We start from the raw sequence: 27,195 nt of genomic DNA on the forward strand, positions 1-27,195 counted from the left end.
TCGCAGGAGCTATATTGAGTTTTATAGAAAACAACAAGCAGCATTAGTGCTTTAATCATTATAGTGCTTGTTCAAATAAATTTGCTGCAACTTTGTTCCACTGGTCATTTTTCTTCTTTTTACTGCAATGTTGTTTATTTGAATTTGATTAATCCTGAATTCCTAATCCATCATCCATGTGTCATATGCATGAAATTGCTATCTACTAACACAATCTGTTCGTTTATGACAGCAGAGGCTGACCTGATCTGCTGTATTAAACTAGTAAACTACTATCAGAGGGGAATATGAACTGACAGGTTCAGACTGCAAAAAACAAGAGAAAATATTTGCATATGCTCTCAGATGCTGAGGGTATCTGGATAATCAGTAGCGCGAGTTAAATATAATACTCTTGATCGATGTGTCGTTTGATTTTGCTAGGTTGGGATTTTCTTTTATTGTATGCCCCCTGCTGCAGCCATCAGCCCTGGACCTATGTTCTTTTTTATTGACAAGCTACAAGTTTCGATGTTTTCAATGGTCGCTATGGTTGCTCTTGCTCATCAGATTGAGATTATTTTTCATCCCAAGCCTCTGGTGGTAAGGCACTAAGGCGGCTTCTGGTCTCGATCTCGGCTGATGTGAAACGCGGTGCAGGGCCGAAACGCAACGCGGGTATATATTCCTACCTACTTGCCAAGTGATAAATTTCCCAATTTAATCAGGCCTACCAAAGTACCAATGCAAGAGGATTTTGAGATGAGCTCTGATTTGCACTTCCCTTGATAGTTTCTCATGTCAGATTGGTGTTCGTCTTTTTTCAAGTGATTTCAGGCTTCAAATTGCAAACTGGGTGCTGAATGCTGAATTGCTGATGCCTTTGAAGCTGGAGCTTCAACTGAAGCCTGCACCTCTACCAATCGGAAAGGTCCAGATAATTATCTGCAGTTTACTGATGTCGTTTCAGTATAAGTTTGCGAACATGGCCTGGTGCCATGGTGCATGCAAAGTGGGGCTTGAAGGAGGAAGATGTTCAGTTCTGAAGTGTACATTGTGATGATCATTGATGTTCTTTTGTAGGCCGTGGCTTCAACCAGCTCCTTCTTTTCTTCTTTTGATCTGGTTAAGATAGTATAACTTGTACCGTTACTGAATGTTGGTTTGAGTATTTGAGATAGCAAATTGATGTGAATTCAGACTGTGGCTCAATATGGATTAAGATGATTAAATGTCTCTGTCAAATTGAGGTTGTGATTATTGTGTCAATTTGGGATTGTGCATATTGCAATCGCCTAAGTTTATTGATGTCGTTTCAGTATAAGTATGCATCCAAACAAAAAACTTTCAGAGAACATTTCTTCTTCGGTTTCGTCAGTGATATCCTCTCTTGGCAACATTAGTTACATGATCTCAAATCGCCAACAGTAAGTAATCTCAATTTACATGTACCTCAAGTTCTCATATTGCAATTGCCTTGGATTGAGAATCCCAAACTCAGAAACTCTGCCTGGTCGAAATCGCATGTTCAGTCTGGTGTCTGGAGATAGTTGGGTCGATGCAGCAACACACATCATACATGTACTTCGTTCGGAGAAGCTTTATTCAGGTCACGAGCTTATTTTGGTAGAACGTACAGAGACTGGGTGCGTATGCACGCCCTCAAAGCTAGTACGCGGATACGGTAGACCTTGCACACAAATTTTGTACATCATACATACGGGGAGCACGCACGCGTACGTATGCGATACGTGCCTCCGGTCCAATCCAGATACGTGCGTCGTCGTCGATGGAGCCCGCGTGAAGCAGCTGATCAGTCGGAGCTGACGACGAAGGTCTCCTTGCGCTCGTGGAACTCGCCGGTGCAGGTGTTGATGTCCTCCTCGACCTTGGTCTCGCGCACCACGAAGTGGCCGGAGCCGCCGTGGCCGTGGTGGTGGTGGCGGCCGTGACTTCCGGTGCGTGACACCTTATCGACCTCCTCGAACTTCTCCCTGACGACGTGCTGCTGCTGGACGCCGCCGTGGCGGCCGAAGCCGGCCGGGCTGGCCACCGACCTCACCTCCTCCGAGCAGTAGTCCACCTCCTGGTAGTGAGCCATGGTGATGGTTGGGTTGCTTCTGTGCAGTGGCTGTGCTTACAAGTACTTGAAAATTGTGTGAGATTTGTGTGCTGGATACTAGGGCTGGGTGCACTTTTATAGCAAGGAAATTGAAGTGCTGAAGTACATGAGTGGAGTGAGGAATAATGTGTTCATCTCTTTTTTTTCGAGTTGGAATAATGTGTTCATCTCTTTTTTTTAGTAGGAATAATGTGTCCATCTCTTTTTTTTCTTCGCCTTTTGCGCATTGATCTAGAAATATTTGAACTATATTGCCCGGGTGGCTAGGGCCCCCTTTTAATTACAATTCTTTTTCACGTTGATACGCTGTTTAATTGTATTCTTAGTATTAGGAATACTTTGAGGATGAGGAAATAGCTGATTCAGAACATGTATATAGGGGCACTTTGTAATCCTGCAAACAATTGCTACTCCGCAGCAGTTTATTTGTAGGTAAAACAATTAAAGATACCAAACAGTATCCCCTCCGCTCGCGTCGCCTTGCAGGCCTGCACGGCGACTCGGGCGGACTCCGCCGCCTCACGCAGAGCCCCCCGCCGCCGCCTCCGGCCCTCGCTAGCGGGGTCCGCCCTTTACTAGTTTGTTAGGTTTTAATTTTTTTTCCTCCAGAATAATTAGGCTAGGGTCATAGAAGCCGGGAACGTGGCCACGTTCCTCGTTCCATGTTCCTTGTTCCGGAACGGAAACGGGAATGTTCCGAGAACAATTTAGTGTAAAAATCATTCATAAGCGTTGTTCCTCGTTCCAAGAACGTTCCGGTTCCAAGAACGGAAACGGGAACATGGCTACTAAGGGTACGGTTTGAATTGTCGTTTCGATGTTTTTGATTTAGCTTTCTATTTTGTACTGGATTTTGTCCATGGAATGCGTCGTTTTCTTCAATGGCAGCATATTCATCATAGAGGGATCGAGGTACATCGGTCTAGTCCTTCCTGAGAAGTTGGTCTAGTCCTTCTTGAGAAGGAATGGATCTATTTTCTTCTTTGGTGGAATCGTCTTTCTGACTATTGGTGATACGCGGATTTATCCTTCCGACCGCCGCTGGTGATGACTAACAGTGGTGTCGGATCTTATGGTCGTTTCAACCTTCAGAAGATATGGCGATGTGTTTTCGATGTCCTTTACTACATACAGCGGTTGAGCATTCTGCGCCTCTTTTGTGGTCTCCACGATCGTGGAGTCTTGTGTTGGTGGAAGTTGCGATTTTTATGGCCGGATCTGGTGAAGTTCCATGGCGATGGAGTTTTCCGAAACAGTGGACTTCGCCAAATGCAAGGAAGATGAAGAATAGAGACCTAATGGCGTGCTTCAATGTAATCTTATTTTATGTTGAGGTCTCAATTGTAAAAGAGGTTCTATTTTAATGAAATCTGATCCCTTTCTAAAAAAACTCAGTGGTAAAAACACTAAATTCAACAGACCTGTAGTTACCAAGCAAAGTGCTTATCGGCTCGTCTCAAATCCTGTTCGTAGGTCACCTTCGGTAGAAGCGACGGGTCAGGTAAGAATATACTTATCATTTAGCCAATGGGAATATATACTTGCGTCTCGTCCTGCATCGCATTTCACCCGCCCTTCATGATGTGATAAGGCCCCTTTCCAGTATCCAGCAGCCATGCCTGACGAACCTCACCTGCTGGTTTTGCACAAATGCTTCTCATGGATCTGGTGAAGGGAGGCATACAGCAACCGAGAGAGTCTCACCTATCGTGGGCATCCCCAAGGTTACAAAATTCAAATGAAAACAGAAACCGTGAGAAACAGTTCGTAAGCATACACCAATCATCTTATGGATGCAAGCTGGTACCAGATGGATAGTTCTAGACCATTTCTTTAAATCATTTTCATCCCAATTTTCTAGCTTTGCAAGTTCGATTAGATCATTTGGATGAGATTTGGGTCAACCAAATACCCCAGTGAAATCAATATTTGCATATCCCTAAGAAAGATGCACAAAATTGTGCCTCGAAACGTGTTTCCTTGGCTCAGATAATGTTCTCTGTTCGAGAATTAATACTCTTCTGATCTTCTCTACTTGTTTCCCTGCTATTTTCTCCTGCTCAACTCTTGCCATTTGGCTTGCTTGAGCCATCATCTTCCTAAAACCAGTCGAGCACAAAGGGTTATCAGTGTGTCAAGACTAATGCTTCTTCCTCTTCTTGCTGCTGCTTTTCAGATGCTTCTTTCGTTTTCCACTCTTGCCATGTGACTTGCTTGAACCACCATCATCTTCTTTGTCTCCATCGAACAGCATGTTCATTCCAAGGTCAAAACCATCTGCTAGGCCTCCTAACCTGTTGGCAGAATCAGACAACAGTTGGTTGTGTATGGTGGCTAAGAAACCAAACTGAAAATCTCAAGCCATGTGTATACAGGAAATAAACAGCAGCACAGGAAATAAACAGCAGCACAAGATCAACCATATGAACTCTAAAATATTAAAATTTGAACATACCCATGAAGTTGTCTCCTGATCCGCTTCTCAATCTGCTTATCACGTTTGGTTACGGGAGCACGAGTGAACAGATCCTCTTCCTGTTTCTCTTGCTCCTCTCTCTGCCGGATGTACTTCAAAAATCCCCTGCTTTCATCACCCACGGTTTCCTTCCACTGTAAATTGTAGAAGATTGTTTAGCAAGAAAATAGATGGCATGCAAGACCAGTTGCTAATAAATGTATAGCAAACCTCCTCAGGCCGGCCAGCAGTATCATCGATCATCTCTTTAAGGTAAGGATTTTCCTTCGCCATTCGTGCCATTGCTTTCTCTCTCCTTGAATCTTGTTTTAGACGCTTATCTTCATCATCCATGATAGTAGGCATAAACTTCGGAGGACGGTAAACACCATCATTATTCTGAAATCAAGCGATACGTCAGAACAGAAGGTGCTGCATAAAGCAAATATGGCACAATAATTGAGAGATGAACATCACTGATCCAGCAATTACGGAACAAAAATGACATAGTTAATGAAAAATTTGCATTCAGCACTTAAGCAAAATATCGATGTCCAAACATAAAAAAACAGGGCAATCCCACATCTCTTTTGTTTCTCGAACACGCAGGAGAGCTGCGTATCTTTGTATTAATTAAGAGAGGAATCCCACATCTCAAACATGCTGATGTAAAATATATACATAAAACGCTACACAAAAAGGTGAATTTCTAAAGAAGCAAGAAGGAATAATGTTGCAGTCAAATTCAGTACTGTAGGGATGACCATCATTTTTTTTTTCAAAAGGGATGTTGATTCATTATTACCAGTGACAACCGACAACTATATTACAAAGGACATACTACAGTATTAGAAAAGATGGGAACATTTAGCCTCACGTGAATGACATGGAACTTACTGATATTTGGGCTAATCCATGACTGCACACAATTCAATTAATATATTTCTTTCACAAACTAATTCATGTAGCTGGTTTGGCGCATGCACAAAAGAAAACGAATGACATCTCTTTAGCGAATGTAGGAATAACATGTGTATAGCATCAGCAAGCAAGTGAAAAACATCACCTGCCCATCAGGAGCAGACTTTGTGTCCATCATATCTGGGTTTGGCCTATACTTCAGCAAGTCTTCCTCATCAGAACGCTCACCCTTCCCCTTCACCTCTGCGGTCCCTGCCTTCTTTTGAGCAGTTGCACCATCTGCAGCGTTGGTGAGCTTCTGGATTTGGTACTCTGCCTTCTTGTCAATAGGACGAATCTACCACACCAAATTCAACAGAACACCATCACTTAACCAACTATATCGAGGCAGGCGATTGAACAATCAACATCAAAGGCATGAGCCCAAACCTTCTCTAGAAAGAGCCTGGTCTCAACAAGACTCCGGACGACGGGGTGTCCCTCCACCGAGAGCCCCTTGGCCTTACGGAGCAGGTAGTAGACAATGTCCTGGCAGTAACCAAGGAGCAGGTGGTTTTTCGCTTCTAGGTACCCTATCCCGTTGGCCGTCGGCAACTGATTCTCCTTTACCTATCCACACGCCAACACCAGAGAAAGAAAAAAATTGAATCAAAGCCAGCCAGCAGGATAGCGAACCGGGATTCATTCATTCTCCCATCGTACCCCCAATTCCGGCGGTTGAAGAAATTGGGAGACGGGAGGGAATCTTGCAAGGGGAAGACATGGGTAGGTTACCTTCCGGGTGATTGCCTCGACCTTGCCGCTAACGAGGTCCAATCCATCCTTCATCTCCTTGAGGGCGGCGAGCAGCTTCGGCGCGTCGTCGCTGCGAGCAACAAACGGCCGTGTCAAATTTTCACGAGTTCCTTACGCCGGGGAAAGGCATCTAACTGCTGAGCTTACCGTACGAGGATTTCTGCCTTCCTCTCGCCGTTGGCTTCGGCGGCCATGGTGGGAAGCAACTGTTGTCGGAGAAACAGGAGGCGGCACGCGACGCGGCTACGTCAGGGGAAGAGTGGCGCTGGCGCTGGCGACTGGCGAGGGAGCGGAGGCGGCGCTTGGGGTTTAGGTAGGGAGGGTGCGACGGTGTCTGGGTAGGGCAGCGGGGCGCTGCGATGTTGGGCCGACGAGTCCGGCTTTTCTATTGGACACAGATTCTTTATGGGCCTTTTTGCCGCAGATATTGGACATATTTTTCTTCTTCAACCATGTCGATTAATGAGAGGCTTCTTTCTTCCTTTTTTTATCCGGGCTTCATATATTAGAACGAAAAATCACAAGATAAATTCACAACGCATTTACGACCAACAGTTAATCGCCCAGAACTTACAACAGAATCATAAAAAGAAACCAAGAAATAGGATGACTAGGATGTTGTTCACGGTAACCAGCACCAATGGCAACCGCAGTATACACATCAATGCGCAACAGAGCTAGTCGATTTGCCAGTTGAAAATTAACATCAACCAATACAGCGGGTAAATTAAATAGAAAGCTTTGCATCAGTAAATCCAGCACCAGCACAAATACTCGACAAAGAAGCATCCTTTCCTTCAGCAACACAGGGTGAAGTACAGTATACGACCAGACTTTGACCAAAGGGACTCCGGTAAAACAGTCCTCCAAAAGAGAAATTTGACTTAAATGCAAATGGTAAGAAGTTGATAAAAGTTGATGTTTCATATGATCAGAAGCTTCATAGCTTCAGTAACGGAAGCAAATGACTTTGATGTCCTAGTAGTTGAGGGAATTTCTCAGAAATTTCCCACTCCCAAAGAGTGCATTTAATGCCTAGTAGTATACAAATAGAAGTCTCATAGTTCCTTCGCACCAATTAGTATGGCCTCCTTCCTCCTAACGGAAAGGAATTTGATCCAGACATATGACCCCGGTTACCAAACCCACCTCTTCCCCTCGATCGGAAATTGCCTGAAAACGAAACTCACAAGTTAAAGGAGAAGCCAGGGATGATCCCGGAACATGCATCAATGCAGAAACCAAGAAATAAGACTTAGAAACTAGCCACCTCCTCCCATCAAACTTGCAGATTTGGACATGGATTCTAGTGCAGGATTCACGACTTGGCCAGCTTCCCGCAAAATCTTGACAAGATTCCTTGAGAACTTCGCATTTGCATGTGTGAAAAAAGTAAATGCTGTTCCGCTGGCACCAGCACGGCCAGTTCGGCCTATCCTGTGAATATAATCTTCAAGAGTTGTTGGGAAATCATAATTTATCACACATTTTATGTCCTTCACATCTGCAAAATTAATAAATGTTGTAAGTACTTAATTAAGATTGATGTGTTGTCCTGAAAACCACGCTGGACCACATTGGAACATCAACATTGTCGATCTCCATAGAAGGCAGTACATGGTTTAGACAAGCACCAAAAATAAAATCCACAGTGCTGCACTTCCAATTTCTAAAACACAAGTCGAAGGAGCTGAAAAACTGAACCGGGCCTCAATCACTGCTGGATGTGGAATTGATGGTGATTAACCTCAGCCTTTATTAGGAAATGTTGAATACTGCAACTGGCATGCCTGGGTAACCATTTATTCAATAAGGTAGCAGCATCCAATATCCGCAAGACCATATAACCCAAACAAAATCTGTCAAGCATGCCAGTTCAACATAGGCTGTAATGATTAAGGTGCTGCATCAGAGGTCACTATGGGAACCCACTGAAAAGAAACGTTGATTACTCTTGTAACCATCTTTTGACCAGTTGGCACTTGGCAGTGATACCGATGATAAGGCACTTGACCAAAAACCAGAACAAGCTTCTACAGAATCATATGTAAAGCTAAAGAGAAAGCAAAGGCAGTTCTAAACATATTTAGTTGTCATGTTGAAATCTAAAGGTGCTAGTTGCGATGGTTGTGCAAGTATTTTTATTTGAATTTATTATACCATTGTTACACAAACAAAATTCATTCATAAAAATTCTGTCATACATGTGCAAAACTAATATTGCTCTCACCAATTCTATAAACAAAATGCATTAAGGTACAGTGATTGTTCACCATGCCTTACAGAAGAATATGGAAAGAAGGGGTCAATACCAAGAGTAGAATTTAGGACAAACAAGCAGCAACATGCCATTAAACTAAATGCTCAGGGACGAAGGAATGAATCAAGTTCAGTGCTGAATGCATGTACGCTTGCACATTCCTTTTTCATTTTATCCATTTTATCGAAAAGTAAGGCTCCATAGAAGATCTATGAGGTTTCTGTTTTTTTTTCAAAGGAACATGTTTCTGCTTTTTGGGGCCAACCAAGAAAAGGGAAGTTACCGTCATCTGAAAGCTGAAGTGCCAGGGTAACACTGCCAATGCTCAGGCTCAAGTGAGGTAAACCACGGGAAAAGATGATCTACCTTTGACATGATGGCACCTTGGTATACACCACCAATCCACAAGTTCAGTTCACTCAACCAAACACAGCTGAACAGTCCTCCGACTTATCCTTGAGCACTTGGAACTACTACCTAATCCTAAAATTCAAATAAATAATCATACCAAGACCACGTGCTGCTACATCTGTGGCAGCCATTATTGAACTCTTGCCACTCTTAAACTCTGCAAGAACATAGTCCCTTTCAGCTTGAGCTTTATCACCATGTATAGATAATGCTGGCCACCCATCCATTCTAAGTTGCCTGGTGATCTTATCACAGTCCTTTTTCGTTTGGAAAAATATCAAGATACGGCTCCCATCCATTAAATCAGACAAGAGCTTACTGAGTCTGTGGGAAAGAAGTGACAATCAACTCACATAGTGTCAATTTGTAATCTATAATATAGAAGTAACATAATGCCGACCATACATACCTCGGGTACTTCTCATGATCTGAAATAACTTCAACAATTTGTTGTATGGAATGATTAGCTTTAAGGTCAGGTGATCCTATGGTTACCTATATTGCAGTGTAAGCAAACGTTAATGAAAGGTATGTCAAAATAAATATATAGTAATAAACCAGAAAATAACAATAACAGCAGGAGCATTGTGCACCTTGTAAGGATTTTGCAGAAACTGTCTAGCTAAGGCTTCAACTTCTCTAGGCCAAGTGGCACTCCAATATAAGGTTTGCCTGTCTGGCCGGATCTACAGATAGCATAAGTATGGAACAAACATTAGAGATTGGCTAGACAACGAATACTGACAAGCATTCTGCATTTTCAAGGAAACAATACCTGTGCAACAATTTTTCGAATTTGAGGCTCAAACCCCATATCTAACATCCGGTCTGCCTCGTCCAGCACAAGGTATGTCACTCTACGTAGGTTTGTGTGACCAGCTTCCAGCAAATCAATCAACCTCCCAGGAGTTGCGATGACAATTTCCACTCCTGAAAGTACAGATACCATGCTTTAGTTTAAAAAAAAAAATATTCACCGAAAAGAATTCAAGTGGGTAGGAAGTGCACAGAAACCTCTTCTAAGGTCACGTATTTGTGGACCCTTAGGTGCACCACCATAGACACATGTGCTTCTAGTTCTTGAATATGATCCAAATTTTGTGGATTCTTCTTGTATTTGAACAGCAAGTTCTCTTGTCGGGGCGAGGATTAATACAATTGGGCCATCACCTTGCTCTACAGCCATTACAGTCATGCGTAAGGGAATGGACAGTCAAAAAGGCACATAGAAAGCAAAACAGATTGTTAATAGAACACAAACCTAGCCGAGGCTGGGCGCCAACATGAACCAACCCAGGTAGCAGATAAGATAATGTTTTCCCTGAGCCTGTTTGAGCGATACCAATCAGGTCCCTACCATTCAGAGCCATAGGCCAACCTTGAGATTGAATAGGTGTCGGCTCCACAAACCCAGATTTGGCAATTGCTTGCATGCAGTAATCTGTTGAAGGCATCGAAACGCAGAAATAATTAATATAAAAAAATGATAGATATTGAGTTAGTCTTAACAGATTGACAGGCAAGACTGGAGCTAGAGTAAACCTGGGAAGTTGGCTTCCTGGAAGTATCGGACCGGCTTGGGCACCTCCCGGCCCTCGACGGTGATATCCCGTAGGCGGCGGTACTGCGCCACCTCCGCATCCGACATAGCCTGCACGGAGGGAGACTCCACGTAGAAGTTCTTCTCGAACGGTATCAGGCTCCGGAAGTCAGGCTTGGGCAGGGCGAGCGTGTCAAGCCCGTCCCTGCCGCGCGCCCCTCTGCCGCCACCATAGCCGCCTCCACCGCCACCTCCAAAGCCGCCTCCGCCTCTGCCTCCTCCTCCACGGCCTCTGCCGCCCTGCCCGTAGCGCGGGTAATCGACGCCAGCGGGTGCCGCCGGCACGGGCGGATACGCGGCGGCGTAAGTGTTCACCGCCGGCATGGGGACCGGCGGAGCGACAATAGGAGCCACGGCCAGGTCGCTGCACAAACGAAGCAAATCAATCGAGTCAGAGTCGGGTCAGAATTCAAATCGGATCGGAGAAGCTGGGATCAGGGTTCGCGTACCTGCGCCTGTCGTGGTACGACGAGGGGTCGGCGAAGCGGGTGTCGTAGGGGTTCATGGCGCGGGGCACGGGGGCTTGGCCGGAGGGGCAAGGAGCTTGGCGGGACGAGCGAGCAGGGCGAGGTCGCCGCCGAGCTCGAGGGTAAAGATGAGGGGAGGGGATGGATCTGCTGGTGGCGGCGGGGCGGAGACGCGGTGGGATGCTTTTTGTTGGGTTGCCTTGGTGGCGTGCGGTGCGGGACGGACGGGGTCGGTTCGTGTGACCCGCGCGTCAGATTCCCTGGGTCGGTCCAAGAAGGAAGCCCGGTCCTTCACGCAAGTCGGCGAAGGCGACGGGCCAGCTGGGAAAACAGGCCACGCACGCGCTATCTTCCCCTGCCTGGCTCATGAAGGGCTTCCCTTGGGCTCGTGTGTTTTACTGGTAGGCTTTATGGGCTATAGTCACAGGGGGTTTGCGGATGAGAAACAGCCCGTTTAGAATGTCGGGACTTGGTTATTATTATTGAGGAATAGTCTGTTTTCTCTTAATTTTGTTTGAATTTCTAACCTCTTGAGACCTAAAAGTTTTCGCTGGATGATCGTGTCGACGTAGATGAGGCGTTAAATTTTCTTCATCGATTTTTTTTCAGATCTATTATCTCAAAACAAGGTTACATTCTGCATCACGTAGATATGAAATGTATCACTACCAACACCTTCGAGCAAGCAATTATTAGTTAAAGAATGAGCTAACTTGATGTGATCTCTTTTGAACAATTAAAAATTTTAACCACTTTAATGTCACTTGTCAGCCCTTCACTCCTTCAGCATCAAAGGCCAACCTGCCCCTTATCTAAACTGTGAAGGAAGATGTGAGAGTCTCTCCAGGAGGTTTTGTATCTATGAATAGCTAAAATCCTGATATAGCTACTATGTAAAACGAAATAGCTAGCGAAAAAAAGATGAAATCCAACAGCTTCTTCAAAATCAAAAAAAGAATGGCTAGTGCTCAGCGCTAGCCAAAAATGCCCAGCGGTACCCCTGGATAGAAAACGAGGATAGAAGACGAGGTAGATAGAGTTTCTGTTGGATGAGGTTTTTGTTTTTTTAGAAAACTCATTCAAGATACAAGAGCTCTTCGAGATGCTCCGAGGATTCGCTATGTAAATGCATAATGTGCATATCTTCCACCCGTCTCACCAGCAATTGCATATGTTTCAATGAAAATATTATGAAAAATTTACAAATTCCCTTTTCTTTAAACCAAATACTAAAAGGAATGAAACACAATGACTAGTATTTTGAAAAGAATTACTGCAGGATAAATTTGAAATCTCAGGCCCCCAGCCATTTTGAAAGGCATAGAAACAAACAGTTCTTGCAGGATTATGCTGAAATCTTGAAAAGCCCCACCAATTTCAAAAGCACAGAGCGGTCATTGCATATGGTTTAACCAAACTACTATAAAATTTTCTAAATTCCCTTTTCTTTAAGCCAAATGCTAGCAAACATGAAACACAAAGAGCCACTAGTTTTTTTTTAAAAAAATACTGTAGAATAAATTTGAAATCTCAGGGCCCAGGCCATTTTGGAAGGCATAGAGAGAAAAAAAAAAGTTCTCGCGGGATTAGGCTGAAATCTTGAACAGCTCCACCAATCTCAAATTTTCTAAATTCCCTTTTCTTTAAGCCAAATGCTAGCAAACATGAAACACAAAGAGCCACTAGTTTTTTTTAAAAAAAAATACTGTAGAATAAATTTGAAATCTCAGGGCCCAGGCCATTTTGGAAGGCATAGAGAGAGAAAAAAAAGTTCTCGCGGGATTAGGCTGAAATCTTGAACAGCTCCACCAATCTCAAAGCACACCCCTCTCTCCTCCTGCGGACGGACTGGCGAAATATTTCTAGTCGCCCCCTCCTTCAACCTTCAGATCTGGCCACTCCCGCACGCCCAGTCTCCTAAACCCTACTCATCTCTCTTGCCATCGCCATGGCCGGGAGGCGCCCTGCCCCGGCGGCCCTCATCGTCCTCCTCCTCGCCGCGGCCTTCGCTCCCATCTCCTCCGCCGTCCGCCCAGTCTCCGACGCGCACAGATCCGCGGCCGCCGAGCTCTTCGCCCCCTCCGCCGACGGATCCTTCGGCGAGTAAGTGCACTAAGCACTCGCGAGCACCTTCGTCTTCCCGATCTCAGCCACCCGGACGCAGTATCCGTTCCAGCTGGGAGCAGATCGATCCGCCTGGTTGGAATTCTCGCGCTTATTTGCGTTTACCTGGTGGTTTTGGTCTATGTGCACCGTGCAGTTTGGAGAGGACGTATGAGGCGGTGAGGACGTTCCAGATACTCGGGTTGGAGAAGTACAAGAGTGTGACTGGGAAGGCGTGCAAGTTTGCCGCGGATAAGTTGGCCGCCCCCGCTTCGTCCGCTACGAAAGATCTGTTCCACGCGGCCCGGATCAGCGGCGTTCTCGGATGCAGTGTTGATGCCGGCGTGTATGATGTGGGTGTTAGCTTTAGAGATCTCGGTGTTGCTACTGGTATTGCCATGTTTCATGATGTTTTGAGTTTTTTCATTGGTAGGGTGTTGTCGCGAGGCTCAAGGCAGTGATTAAGGACACCAACTCCCTGCTGGAGTTCTACTATTCCGTGGGAGGTCTGCTTAGCATCAAGGTTACCACTGTATTTTATGTTGATAATACTTGTTTGTTACTCTTGACTAGTTTTAGGTACTTGTCTGAATTTTATGTGGTACTTGATCAATTTTGTTGTTATTCCTTTTCTTTTTGCAGGAACAAGGACACAACGTTGTTCTATCTGATGCAGAGAGCACATTTCATGCCATTAAGGTGATCACATTTTAAAACGTCAATGCAATTTTCGTTATGTAGTTTTTGCGATGTACAAACATAATTCCTCTTCAAATCAGCAATATCTGATATTTTATTGTTGTTCCTGTAGGCACTTAGCCAAAGCGATGGGAGATGGCGTTATGACACTAACAGTGCTGAATCTAGCACATTTGCTGCTGGTAATTGTTCTTGTTCTTGTTGACCTGGAATAAAATAGATCACTACCTGTGAATTGGCAATACAACAACAAAAAAAGCCTTTTAGTCCCAAGCAAGTTGGTGTAGGAGAGAGATGACACCCAAAACATGAGCCACCAACAAAAAGGACTTGTATAAAATACGAAAAAGGCATTAATATTTAGAATTCTACCCATGCTAAGTTGGTCCATCTCCTTCTGAAGCTTGTTATCAGCTCTATGGTGATTTTGATGCAAAGCATAGCCACTGATTTTCATAACAATGTACTGTCACAGGTATCGCACTAGAAGCTTTGGCAGGTGTTGTTGCTCTAGCAGATGCTGAAGTTGATCCATCCATGGTGTGTATTCACTCTTTGCCTGGTTAATAATTTAGACCTTGCCCACCATGTTGTTGATGCCTCCAGCTTATCTTTCTCAAATACACAACACGATCCCCATTCATTTCAGTATCTTAGATATGACGAATCCGACATCATTTATAAACCTGTTAAAAGAGGAGCATCCCTGCATTCTTTGCGAACAATGTGCTTTTGCTCTTTCGATCATCCCAGGATATTTAGGTGCATGCTTGTGTAGGATGCTCTTTTTTTCAGAATTTGTTAGTGAATAGCTCTCACATATCCTACTCTTAGGATTTATATTTATTTTAGCTGTGCATTTGTTTCTAACACTATCATTTGTGTGTATTTGACACTCTAATAATTGATAATCTTGATTTTAATTCCATCAGGTAGGAGTGGTAAAAAATGACATTGTGAAGCTGTTTGACACTATCAAGAGTTATGGTATGTTGTCTACTCTAACATCAGAAGTACAGATAACAACAAGTGGGAAATTTTCTCTTTTTGTGAACTTTTGAGCTGGGCTAGAATACCCTGCCCCATGAGTCTAGGACACTGAATTACAGATTTATGTGATCATTAATAAGAGCACATTAAATTTTCTTTCCTTTCTTTTTGGGTGGGGGGTTGCGATGGGAGGTTTTAGACTAGTGAACCTATTTCACCTGAATATTGTATGGTTTATTGATATGCTTATTTCTCACTGTATCTGTGCTTAGATGATGGAACCTTCTACTTTGACGAGAAGCATATTGATGCTACTGAATACAAGGGCCCTATAATGACATCTGCTTCAGTAGTACGGGGTGTTACCTCTTTTGCAACTGTTGCTACTGGGAAATTGAATGTGAGTATCTTAAACCTTTGGCACTTGTTCAGTAAATTTATGTGCAAGCACCTTTCCCATGTAACTACATTCAAATCTACAGATCCCTGGTGAGAAAGTACTTGGCTTGGGAAAGTTCTTTCTTGGTATAGGGCTCCCTGGTAGCGCAAAGGACTGTTTTAATCAGATCGAGTCTTTGTCATTCCTGGAGAACAATAGGCAAGCCTTCCTTCTTTATTGTTATCGATATCTTTTCACTCCATTGCTAGTGATACATATATCTGTTCCACTTCTATTTGCTATGATAGAGAATTTCCTCTTGCATGCTGGTTATTCAACGTATCATTTTTTTGGTCTTGCCATTAAGGTTTTTTTATTACTCATCTGTTATTTGCAATTTACAGGGTCTTCATTCCTTTGATACTGTCACTTCCTTCCAAAGTATTTTCATTGACTTCAAAAGACCAGCTTAAGGTGATTATTGCATACCATCCTATGTGGTATTTGTAGCTGAAATTCTACTACATTAGCTATTGGTAAGAGAGAAAAGTAGCCCAGTAAAAAAAAGTGTGGAAACTATAAGAAATACAAAAACATCAAATGGGGCCTGGGGCCATAATCCACTGACATTAATTTTATTTTCTGATTCCCACACTTCCTGGTGTTACTGAGCAATCTGCCCATAGTTATAATTTGTATGCAGTCAGTAAAATTGTCCAGAGTACTCTTTGCTTTTGAGTTTGTTTTGTGTCACTAGATGTTAGTTGGCTCTAATTTTGTTTCCTTATTGGCTATTCTTTACAGGTTGAAGTCACAACAGTTTTTGGATCTGCTGCCCCTCCGCTCAAAGTGAATCTTGTACAGGTGCTGGGTTCTGATTCTAAGGTCATCACCAGTGAGAACAAGGTATATAGCTTTAATTAGCGGCAAGCTTAAGCAACTTTCTTGTCAGTATAGTTAATGCTTGTGTTGCAGATCCAATTTCTTAATACCATTCTCCTTTTTGTCTCAGGATCTTCAATTTGACCTTGACAACAATGTTCATTACTTGGACATTGCTGCGTTGAAAATTGATGTTGGGAAATACTCTCTAGTTTTTGAGGTACCTCGTACGTTCACTCTATTAGTTGCATATTGTTGATGTGCTTGTAGTTGGCATTCTTTCTAACGGTCGTGATTTTCTGTACTCCAGATTTCACTTAAGGAACAAGAGCATGAAAGTGTTTATGCTACTGGAGGGAGAAACACCGAGAATGTATTTATCACAGGACTGATCAAAGTTGACAAGGCAGAAATTGGAATTTCTGACAATGACGCTGGAACCGTGGAGTCAATCCAAAAGTAATAAGCTTTTAAAAGTGATTTGAGTTCATGCCATTTCATTCAAAATGAGTTGCCTAAAACTTTGAAAACGTTTTGTTCTTGTCTTAATGAGTTGTCAATTTCTGTAATGTCTATATCATTTATCCATGCAGTGTTGTAATGGTTGATCTTGTCATAGCTATATGAAAGATTTGGACGTTCTGTATTTTTTTTTATATAGAACAACTTATCATATGTGTTTTTCATTTTCGAATTGCTTTATTTCAGGTTAGATCTTCTGAAAGATACAAAAGTATCTCTCTTTGCAAACCATCTGCAGAAGTTGCGCTTGTCTTTCCAGCTAACTACACCGCTCGGGCACACATTTAAACCTCACCAGGTTACCAATCTTTTTTATATTCTGACGTCCTTTATGCTTATTCTTTTCCTGACATGATTTAGCAAATGTCTTCAGGTGTTCTTGAAGTTGAAGCATGAAAGCAATGTTGAACACTTATTTGTGGTGCCAGGTTCTGCAAGGCAGTTCAAAATTGTTCTAGTTGAGTATACCCCCCCCCCTCCTCCCCAATCCCTGGAATTTGCTTTGTTAGTGTTCTGCACCCTGGAATTTGCTTGCGGCAATGTGGTTTAGGTCGAACACTTAAGCCACTTAATTATGTGAAAAGGTCACCTTTTCATCCTGAAAGACAATAAGTTAGCCAATGTAGCTTATTTTAAATTATTTTCTTGTTACATGTCAAGTCATGCTTTTACGAAGCAACATTGGCAACTGAAAATGACATAAATGAAAACATCATTCACTCGAATTTTTTTATGAAAATAGATTTTGTTAAATGGAGTGTATGTAGCATAATTTGCTTGAATGCCTCTTCATGTCCTTAACATTGTTTTGAGGGGATCAAAGATTCTACATTGATGCTTTGACAAGATTCCTTATATGCCTTTTTGGCTTCTTGTAGGACTTCCTAGGTTTGGTGGAGAAATTTTACTACCTTTCTGGAAGATATGACCTTGAGCTTGCAGTTGGTGATGCTGCAATGGTATGTAACTATATAATTTTGTCCTACTCCTACAGTCCCAATTTCTTTGCATTGCTGATTTTCTTTGTGTGCCCAGGAAAATTCATTTCTGCGACCTCTTGGCCACTTGGAGTTGGACCTGCCAGAAGCCCCAGAAAAAGCCCCTCGCCCTCCTGCACAAGCTGTTGACCCATTCTCAAAATTTGGGCCAAAGGCAGAGATTTCCCACATATTCCGTTCACCAGAGAAGAGGCCACCCAAGGAACTCTCGCTTGCATTCACGGGTCTCACACTGGTGCCTTTTATCGGATTCTTGATTGGGGTGGGTAAAAAAGTCATGTGATTCATGTGTTCCATACATTTGCTTTGAATAGTATCAAACACAACCGATTGACGGTATTCTCTTGTAGCTCATGCGTCTTGGAGTGAACTTGAAGAACTTCCCATCTTTGCCCGGACCGGCTGCATTTGCATCTCTTTTCCATGCAGGAATAGGAGCAGTCCTGCTGCTCTATGTTCTCTTCTGGCTCAAGGTTTGCATATCCCTTGTGTTGAACATTAGTATTTTCACTTGTGAGAACTTGCGCTGATGGTCACTTCCATTCTGGGCAGTTGGATCTTTTCACAACTCTGAAGTACCTTGGCTTCCTCGGTATCGTCCTTGTGTTTGTGGGCCATAGGACCCTGTCCTACCTTTCCTCTGTGTCGACAAAACAGAAGACTGCATAGTGAACAATGCAATCAGAAGTTTCCCTATCATCAATTTTTGAGGTGGCAATTGGAGTCCTTGGGTTCTCAGTGTATTATGCTTGGTACTCTGACCGCTCCCAAGATTTTCTTGAGCAACTTGAGTTTTGAGGGAAGACTTGGCTTATTTCAGTTGGATTTTAAGAATCCTGATACTAGTAGAAGAGTAGGACCTCATCTTCATGTATGATGATGCACTGATGACGCAATAGATTGATGTTTAATCATAGAATTAATATGATAATTCGCCCTTCCAGATGCAGTATATGTTGTCCTCTTAAGTTTTCGTCTCTGCCGTTTGGTTGGATCTGCGGTGGATTCACATTCACATATCGATGCACTAGTATACGGAGTTTAAAACCTTGAGGAAGAAGAGCTTCGTTGCGCTGATGGCTCAACTCCTGAAAACACTGTTTTGTTCTGACGTATGCCAACTGTGATGCGCCTGATGGCACGATTATCTTAGAGTGTATTACTTTCCAACCCAAACTAGTATCACACCATAATGTTTGTAGCAACAAAATCATGATTATGGTGAAGTTACTTTAATATCAACCCAATTCTATTGTTCCTCGCCAAAAAAAAACAATTCTATTGTTTTTCCTATTATAAAATTTACATTATGTTAGATTAATCATTGGTCAAGGATTATAAAGTTTGGAACTTGTAAATACCATGTGTATTTCAATTTCATGAGGGCAAGTCTTTACCAATATGATTACTCTATTAATTTGTTATTTATGTGATACAAACCCATAATGACATGTATTCTGTCATACAAATCTAATGTTAACAAAATGAAACAAGCTTTACCAATGTTAGATGCATATTTGCGGAGTACTAAAAAGCTTCCATCTTGATAAAAAAAAGCTCTCCATCTGAGGCACATGGCCTGTTTTCTCAAAGATTTCCATTCTGACATTCTCGCCTAAGCACCTGCCGCACGTGCAATGCAAAAACGAATGGATGAACGAATGAATAAAAAGATTGTCATGGCAGTTTGCAGTTGGGTTCGACCATAATTTAGCTCGCCTGAGGTCATAAAATCCTGCATGAAACTCCCATTGAGACTGGCCTAAGCACCTGCCACAGTTACAATGCAAAAATGAATGGATGAACGAATGAATAAAAAGATTGTCATGGCAGTTTGCAGTTGGGTTCGACCATAATTTAGCAGCGCGTTATTACCTTATACTCATAGCAGTCATTCGCTCACTCAGATTACACTACCATATGAAGAAAGAAATGGGCAACACAGGGCATAGGACTGACACAGGGTGCATACGGGCATTATCGATTAGAGTATTCGCACGGTGGCACGATATGCAAGAGCCAGCTATTCCACGACACACGGCAGGATGCTGTAGTGAGCGACAGGGAGCTCACTGGTGCAGACTGCAGAATCCTATTGGTCGACCGAAGCAACCGACTAGGCAGCTGGACACCTTTTTGGAGACGGACTATCAGCAGGACCAACCGACCAGAGGACACGAATCGTCATCATAAAATAAAATGCAGGCTAGCACGATATTAAGCGAATGGCAGCATATGCACGTTGAGTCACATTACTTGAAATTCATAACTGAGGTAACATCGTCAAAATTGGAGCATTTTCTCCATGTGTAAAATAAGACAAAGATTAATATGCCTATACACTTGTAGTTACATGCTGGATCCGATGAAAAATTAGTGGACAGGTTTCTTTACAAACTACTGGATTCTTATAAGCCTGCTCTCCGTAATGTCGATCTAGATGTTTACTGTCTAGCATCTCTTCGTGGGGAAAACCATTATGGTTTAGCTTGATTAGTAGCAAACTGCTTTTGGTCCATGGGGAAAACAGTGCAAATTTATTCGAGCTCCCCGGTCCAGGTCAGTCCTTGTAAAGAATACACCGATGACAGTCGACCCTCACTACCTGTCAATCCACTGAAAAAAAGGCGTGGAGTAAACCACCTTCTGTGATTTCAGGGCTACTCGAGGTTGTCATTTTGTCGCCTGGCTAGTCTTGAATATAAACCATTCTTCTCAATAAGTTCACTGTGTTTACCATCCTGTAATACCATACAAACCAAAATATGATATTTTAGGTTGCTGCCAATAATCATGGGACCATTTATCTTCAAAAGATCACAACGGTGCTATGAATTTGCACGCTGAAGTAATGACACAGCATTAAAACATACCTCCACAATATTACCATTTTCCATCACTATAATTCTGTCAGCTGTTTGAATTGTAGATAGCCTAAACAGGAAAAAAAGGACCAATACCCCAATTATTTGATGCGTCCAAAAATCAAGATAGCAAACACTTCTGTGCCAAGTAAACATTACCTGTGTGCTATGATGACCACAGATCTTTTAGTCCTCGAGTCACGACTAACTTTTGTGATGACACTCTAGTAAGACAAAGTATCAAGATACCATAAGCATGAATCAATTATAATACACTATTTGGTGCAGAAGTTAGCATACATTCAAGTTCTTCAGGAAGTGCTCACCTTCACATAATGTTCACTCTCAGCATCGAGCGCACTAGTAGCTTCATCAAGTAGTAAGATAGATGGGTGTCTCAGAAGGGCCCTGGCAATAGCAACACGTTGTTTTTGACCACCACTAAGAAGAGCATCATCAACAATGGTGTTATAACCACCGGGCAGAGACATTATGAAATCGTGAGCATAGGCCTGCTTTGCAGCCCACACCACTTCTTCATGACTGACTTCTCTTGGGCAACCATATTTAATATTAGAGCTAATATCCATTCTGAATAAGCGTGGTTCCTGCATATACCAAGTATAGACGATTGTTTAGTACACCATAAGTTCCAGGTGGTAGCACAATGTATGATGATTTGATTAACTCTGAACCTGTCCAACAAAACCAATTCTTTCTCTGAACCATCTGATATCAAGTTCAGTGAGTGGGACACCATCAACTAATATCTGCACCAACACACCAGGCTTTCGAGTGTGAGATATTTATACTATAAAAACAGCAAGGTCCCAAAGGACAGCTGTTTGGGTGTGAAAAAGCTGATACCACAATCTGTTTGGGTGTGAAAAAGCTTACTTGCCCATTTGTAGGCTCGTATAATCGAAGCAGTAAATTGACTATAGTACTCTTGCCACTTCCGCTGAGACCAACCTATCAAGATCATCACATAAACACAGTGACTAATACATCAAAAATTGCACAATTTGTGAGAGTTCACTTCTACAAAAAGAAAAAATAAACTATGTTATGTAAGTCCATACAATTGCAACTACTTCATTTGGATTCAGCGTTAGATTCAATCTTCCCAAAATTGGTACCTGTTGAGAAAAAGAGATTCATAAATTAAGGGCCACATGGTTTGGTTACCACCAAAAAAATTCAAAACAAACCATACTTGAAAGTTTATCCTTCCAAAAAAAAAATCCCCCTTCATTTTTTTCCCAATATAAGATGTTAACGTCAGAAGCACCAGTATGTGAACAGCAGTCATAAACAGAGAACGCATAAAAAACTTCAGTGTAAGCAACTAAGCATACCGTAGGTCTTGATGGATATGAAAATGATACATCAGCATACTGAATTCTCCCTCCCAATTTCTCTAACTTGAGTCCTGCGATGATGAAAAGCTTCACATTACCTAATAGTCACGCTTCCAACGAAAATAAATTTACAGTCATGCACACATTTTTCTTGCCTTTGGAGCTAAGCTGCTTGCTAGGCAGGAGATCCATCAAACGGAAAACTTTTTCACTTGCTCCAACAGATTGCATAAGGGAGGACCAGTTGTCTCCAATCCACCATGTGGACAAAATTAGCCATTCAGCATAGAGTGTGAATTTTGTCAACTGCTCAGCAGTTAACTTCCCAGACATGATAGCTAGTCCTCCAATCACCACTCCGATGACCTACGCGAAGCTTATTTGCAAGAGCACTTCATCAGTAGTGTAAGGCAGTGTCGATACCGGACTCAGACTTTAACACCATCAGATTTTTTTTCAAGTTACTATGATGTTTAATGATTTCTGAACAACAGGAACAGCGGAGATACCTGAGTAGAATGGTATAGATAGTTCAAGCTCAGGCTCCAGCCTCCATAAGCCACTGTCTGCCGAAAGCTTACATCATATAGCTTATCGAGCCACTTTGCATACCTAGTAAAGACTCACAGTACAAGATATTAATCATACAAGAAAAGTGCTAGCATAATGGACCTTAGGAGACATGAGGGGAAAAGTATAGAAATTACCTTTCAAACTCATGTTTTTCTGTTCCATACACCCGCGCTGTCCTAACCAAAGTTATCACCTCTTGAGCAACCTGATTTAAATTAACGTAAAAGCCAATTAATGTGTAGGGTGGAAAATGGATTTAGCTTTAGAAATGGCATATTTGCATGATAACAAAATCTTACATTATTGGCGCTTGCAGTGAACTCCTGTGCGAATTTTGCTGCTCTTTTCTGAAACCTACCAATCAAGTAGTAATGTGATGGGCCAAGTTCTTTCATATGCACCAAAGATGCAAACCAACAAATAAATTTCTCTCACATGCCTTTTCAAAAATGCACCACTCTAGCAGCACAAAGAATGGAGTAAAATGAAACTAGAGCAAATGAACAGATAGCTTGAGTCAAATAAGCAAATTTGTACCGTCCATGAACTAGCATAATTGTTGATAGAGTTGCACAAACAAGCAGTGTACACAACCCAAGAGGCCAAGATAAGACTAGCAGATAAATTAATGCACCTGCACCCTGAGATACATTAGGGAAATGGTGTGTGAGATTTTTAAAGACTGGGTGGGCGATGTTTAATAGGAGAACTCCAAACCAAATTCTCACCTGAAGTACATTGCGGGAAATCAGGTTAAGGTCATTTCCTATAACACGAGACACTTGTTGGCAGTCAGAACCAAGCCTACTTGTCAGGTCACCAACAGTTTCTTCGTCAAAAAAGGAAATATCCTAGCACAATGTGATTACAGTTAAAATCCTAATGATACGATCGAGCCGAGAAATGCATATACCATTTTTCTTCAGCTTCAATATTTTTTCCCTTTCTTTATTACCTGAGAAAGAATAGAATCAAAAAGCATTTCTCTCATCCGTTTGACCTGAGAAAATTTCAGATGATGAATGTTAGAGACAGATCATATGGAAGTGTTGTGTGGAACAAACAAACTTGTCAGGACATGGGGAATCTAACATGGTTTTACCAATATCATGTTTGCAACACCAAAACAGCAGCTTCGTACACCACTGCAAATGAGGGATACCACTACATAAGCAACCTCATTTGTTTCTCAAAAAAAACCACAGAAGAAAGCAAGGAGAGTGTATGTATGTGCATCTCCATAGTGATCTGTATAACTTATTTTTCTGAACAAAACCAGGAGCACTGCTGATTCATTTAAGAAGAAAAGCAAGGTGAGATTACAAGAGCGTGTGATTACATGGAAAGTGTGATCTTATAATTTCAAGTCCAATTTTCCCAGTGATCTATCCCATTGCACCTCTATCAAAACTTTATGCTAATAAAAAACAGAAATGTTTCAGAGTGTTCCTCCAAACATTGCTGACTGCCTGAGCTTTCTGAATTGTACACTGACTATACAATCTGCAGTAATTACATTGTACTGCTATAAGCAACAATGCCTATGCTCAGCAATCAAATGTGAGCAATCGGCTAAGTTGTGTATGATTTTATAGAGAAAATTGCAAAAATGGACACTATGAGCACAATCTGAACAAAAGATAACTAACCTAAACACTCCGGAAACCAGACATAGGACAACTAGAAGCTTGGCATTTCTGTAGAACACGGCCCCTCCATTCTGCGCAGAGAAAATGGACGCCGCGAGGAGATGGGGTATAGCGATCTCTGCAAGCTGCAATCGCAACCACAGCACATCACTACGGTCATCAACAGACACCAAAAACTCGACAAACGACAGTCAATGTCATGGGTCATGGCTGGCTCGCATTACCGCAGCGCCGACGAGGGACGCGAAGCCGGCGTAGATGACCCAGCGGTCGGCGGCGACGAGCCCCCACATCCGCCTGAGCGCTGAGAGCGCGGTGGTCCCGCTCCCCTCGGCGCGTCCTCCCCCGTCCCCGGCCTCGTCGCCGTCCTCGAGGCGCCACCAGCTGCCCCCCGGCAGCACGTTCCGCAGGCGCTCGATGAACTCTCCCACGACCACGCGGCGCCGGCCGAGGCCGCCGAACTCGCCCCCGATCGCCGCGGCGGCGCGGGTCCTCACCGGCCGCAGCGCCAGCCTCCGCTGCCTCGGGGCCCGCGGCGGCGCCCGCCTCGGGGCCAGAGCCAGCGACAGCGAGGGAACACCAGGTGCCGCGCTGAGCAGCAGCATCGCGGCCGGTGGTGGCATTCCGCAGTTTCGAGACCCCCCCTCGCGTGTGATGCTCGATCTGGATTCCGATTCCCGGCCGTGGGACTTCAAATAGCTGGGGGGAAGGGGGGGACGCGCGCGGTTGCGTCCTCGCCGGAGTTGAGCTGGGTTGGGTTGCCGTGCGCGGCACTGCCTCCGCGACGCCTCCTCCGGCAGCCCCGGTGTTTTCTCTTCTTCCTCGATTTCCTCTGTCTTTTTCTGCGTGTTTTTTAAAATTTTGTGTGCTTTTTCTATTTTCCACGAGCGTGTTTGCGCTGCGCAAGGCTCCGCGGTGTCGGAATTTTCCTGGATTTTGGAAATTGTATGGCTATGATTAATTTCTATGGGGTTTTTGGATTGGCTTTGGTTACGCGAGGAGGGAACGTGGGGAGACTTCTCCTGTGGTCGTGGTTCGTGAACCTCGTGTTGCCGCCGCCGCCGCCGCCCTTGTTGGGAATTTTTTTTATTTTAATTCTTTTTAATTTAATATTTTAATAATAGCTCATGTAGATCTAAATTTCCAAGAACTAGTCTTTTTGGTCGCGCCAAACCCCGTGGCGCGACTCACTGAAGGGTCACGCCACATGCCAAGTCCCGTGCAGGAGGCAAGTCCTTTAAAGGGGGGCTCATCATCATTGCCACTCACCCACTCGTTAGCAGTCCATTTTCATATAAATATCCGGGTCAATTGACAACTGGCATTCTCAAATTCTCAATGGCAAAGCATGTAATCGAAAATTCAGACATGATTGCATATACAAATAGATAAACAAATGAGAGCGGGAAGGATCCATCAATCACAAGGCTAGCTCTCACACTACCCGACAAAACCCCAATCGGAACCGCAGCAAACTTGCCCTACAGTTCCCAATCCTCTGCTGCTGCGAACATGCACACCTTCTCTCTCGCCAGGGGATGAGACCAGGCACATCAATGTTCAGATGTGCCTACTAATTTTCCACACACACAGAGAGAGATCACCTCTGCAGCAGCTCTGCAGCAGCAGCAGCCGGGTATCGACAGGAATAGAGAGAAGGTATCGCAAACAAGGTATATATGCATGATCCATCCATGTATCCATCAAGAAGAGCGAATCAGGACACCGCGGCCGGCCAAACCCGACTCAGAAGCCACGTCAGGTACCACCGCACAGTTCCCAGCCCCTGCCACCACCGATGCCACGATAATGCAACGGGAGAGCAATTGTGAGGCGGCACCATACAGATGGGGACCTTAATCGACATCCGCTCAAGAGAATGGCCGCGCACAGCCTCGATTCGGACCCACCGTCTCAGAGCCTAACCAACTCAAATCCTAAAAAATCCGTGAAATAGAAAAATACTAATTGGTTAGAATGAAGGAGTTACCTTCAAGGATCGGTTTTCCTTCGTTTCCCCTTCGAATCGGGTGGAGGATGGAGTGGAACTAGAGGAGGAGAGGGAGGGGCGGCGCCATGGAGGTCGGGTCGAGTGGGGAGTGGAGAAAAAAAGAATGGGAGAAAAAGGAAGAGAAGGCTAGCCGGGTGGATTTGTATTAGGCTGAGTCACGCCACGCCGCATGGCACGACTCAGTCGCGCCAATGCATGTGGCGCGACTCAGCCTTGCCACGTCAGACTCGATGGCACGCGTGTGCCAGGGTGGCAGCTCGATCGCGCCGAAGCATGTGGCGTGACCCTTCAGGGAGTCGCGCCACGGGACTTGACGCGACCCAAAGAGTTAGTTCTTAGAAATTTAGATCTATTTGGGTTATTATTAAAATATTAGATTAAAAAGGATTAAAATAAAAAAAATCCCTTGTTGGCGGGCGTTGAAGCCAACAGGGCCATGGGCCATAGCTTGTGGTTGGTGGCTTGGGCGCTTGGCGCCGTGGTGGGTGGACTAGTAGTTTTTCTTTTTTTGAAATTTGTGGGTGTTCTTTTCCTCTCTCTTTTTTTTGTCTTGGCCCATGTAAATATCAGCATAGCCGCAATGTAGAGATGGGATCCAAAGTCCAAACAAGCAAAAAAAAAGAAAAGAAAAGAGAGATGGGTTCCAAGAAATGGGATCATATTTTACAAAATCAATAATAAGTCAGGATGTCGAGTCATTAACACTCACAAAGCCCCAAGGCAGGACATGGACATAGCACTAACTAGTCATCATGTATAGAGATCTTATATTGACTTTTTATGCTACCTTACTTAGCCATGAAATTAATTGTCCGTCGATTTCCATATATAAGAAAAATGCTATGCGTGCGTACTTATCAAGAGAGAAAAAAAAAAGAAGCGTGCTATTGCCAGGGGCGGAGCCACATGGGGGGCGGGCAGGGGCCTAGCCCCCCTGATGCTCCATTAATTCAACTTAGAATCTCTAATCAAATACAAAATTACACTATATGATTCCTCTAATTAGCTTTTGGCCCCCTCCAAATGACTGTTTGGCCCCTCTCATTTGGAATTCCTGGCTCCGCCCCTGGCTATTGCTTGCCAGAAACAAAGTCTAGTCAGAAGTTCCCGTGAAATGGATCTAGTCATCTAGACTGATGCATGCGCTACGTGCA

The 27,195-nt window shown here is 43.5% G+C and overlaps 5 protein-coding genes across 6 annotated transcripts; 1 reads left to right on the top strand and 4 right to left on the bottom strand.

Annotated features, from left to right (window-relative positions):
* Positions 1-1,552: 1,552 nt before the first annotated feature.
* LOC120709011 lies at positions 1,553-2,161 on the bottom strand. The gene has a single exon (XM_039994511.1). The coding sequence runs from the start codon at positions 2,078-2,080 to the stop codon at positions 1,793-1,795; it is 288 nt and encodes a 95-aa protein (XP_039850445.1). The 5' UTR covers positions 2,081-2,161; the 3' UTR covers positions 1,553-1,792.
* Positions 2,162-3,893: 1,732 nt separating this feature from the next.
* Positions 3,894-6,589, bottom strand: LOC120709013 (neuroguidin-A-like). The gene is made up of 8 exons (XM_039994513.1): positions 6,517-6,589; positions 6,420-6,478; positions 6,252-6,342; positions 5,907-6,086; positions 5,623-5,814; positions 4,788-4,955; positions 4,557-4,711; positions 3,894-4,395 (listed from the first exon to the last, which is right to left on the bottom strand). Exons 2-8 carry the CDS (start codon positions 6,464-6,466, stop codon positions 4,242-4,244), a joined length of 987 nt encoding a protein of 328 aa, XP_039850447.1. The 5' UTR covers positions 6,467-6,478; positions 6,517-6,589; the 3' UTR covers positions 3,894-4,241.
* Positions 6,590-7,043: 454 nt separating this feature from the next.
* Positions 7,044-11,210, bottom strand: LOC120709012 (DEAD-box ATP-dependent RNA helicase 30-like). 2 transcript variants are annotated; one of them, XM_039994512.1, is made up of 10 exons: positions 10,993-11,210; positions 10,486-10,907; positions 10,205-10,384; positions 9,958-10,119; positions 9,719-9,873; positions 9,537-9,629; positions 9,353-9,438; positions 9,041-9,267; positions 7,543-7,776; positions 7,044-7,445 (listed from the first exon to the last, which is right to left on the bottom strand). In XM_039994512.1, the coding sequence occupies exons 1-10, from the start codon at positions 11,046-11,048 to the stop codon at positions 7,351-7,353; spliced, it is 1,710 nt and encodes a 569-aa protein (XP_039850446.1). In that variant the 5' UTR covers positions 11,049-11,210; the 3' UTR covers positions 7,044-7,350. The 2 variants fall into 2 exon arrangements, 1 of the variants encoding a protein (XP_039850446.1); XR_005689554.1 differs by lacking the exon at positions 7,044-7,445 and having other exon boundaries at positions 7,696-7,776; positions 8,816-9,267; positions 10,993-11,197.
* A 1,648-nt stretch (positions 11,211-12,858) lies between these two features.
* Positions 12,859-18,545, top strand: LOC120709014 (dolichyl-diphosphooligosaccharide--protein glycosyltransferase subunit 2). The gene is made up of 19 exons (XM_039994515.1): positions 12,859-13,113; positions 13,271-13,466; positions 13,547-13,636; positions 13,756-13,812; positions 13,925-13,994; positions 14,288-14,352; positions 14,745-14,799; positions 15,075-15,202; positions 15,285-15,400; positions 15,586-15,655; positions 15,986-16,087; positions 16,194-16,283; positions 16,374-16,522; positions 16,772-16,883; positions 16,959-17,042; positions 17,464-17,544; positions 17,621-17,845; positions 17,934-18,056; positions 18,136-18,545. Exons 1-19 carry the CDS (start codon positions 12,959-12,961, stop codon positions 18,250-18,252), a joined length of 2,085 nt encoding a protein of 694 aa, XP_039850449.1. The 5' UTR covers positions 12,859-12,958; the 3' UTR covers positions 18,253-18,545.
* Positions 18,546-19,800: 1,255 nt separating this feature from the next.
* Positions 19,801-24,867, bottom strand: LOC120709015 (ABC transporter B family member 26, chloroplastic-like). The gene is made up of 18 exons (XM_039994516.1): positions 24,255-24,867; positions 24,031-24,155; positions 23,484-23,526; positions 23,337-23,381; positions 23,110-23,232; positions 22,919-23,022; positions 22,681-22,735; positions 22,516-22,586; positions 22,318-22,420; positions 21,964-22,174; positions 21,806-21,879; positions 21,530-21,586; positions 21,345-21,419; positions 21,143-21,217; positions 20,774-21,055; positions 20,607-20,671; positions 20,457-20,517; positions 19,801-20,324 (listed from the first exon to the last, which is right to left on the bottom strand). Exons 1-18 carry the CDS (start codon positions 24,651-24,653, stop codon positions 20,244-20,246), a joined length of 2,049 nt encoding a protein of 682 aa, XP_039850450.1. The 5' UTR covers positions 24,654-24,867; the 3' UTR covers positions 19,801-20,243.
* Between the last annotated feature and the right edge of the window lie 2,328 nt (positions 24,868-27,195).

Source organism: Panicum virgatum, chromosome 5K (assembly GCF_016808335.1).
Source record: "Panicum virgatum strain AP13 chromosome 5K, P.virgatum_v5, whole genome shotgun sequence".
Taxonomy (NCBI): domain Eukaryota; kingdom Viridiplantae; phylum Streptophyta; class Magnoliopsida; order Poales; family Poaceae; genus Panicum; species Panicum virgatum.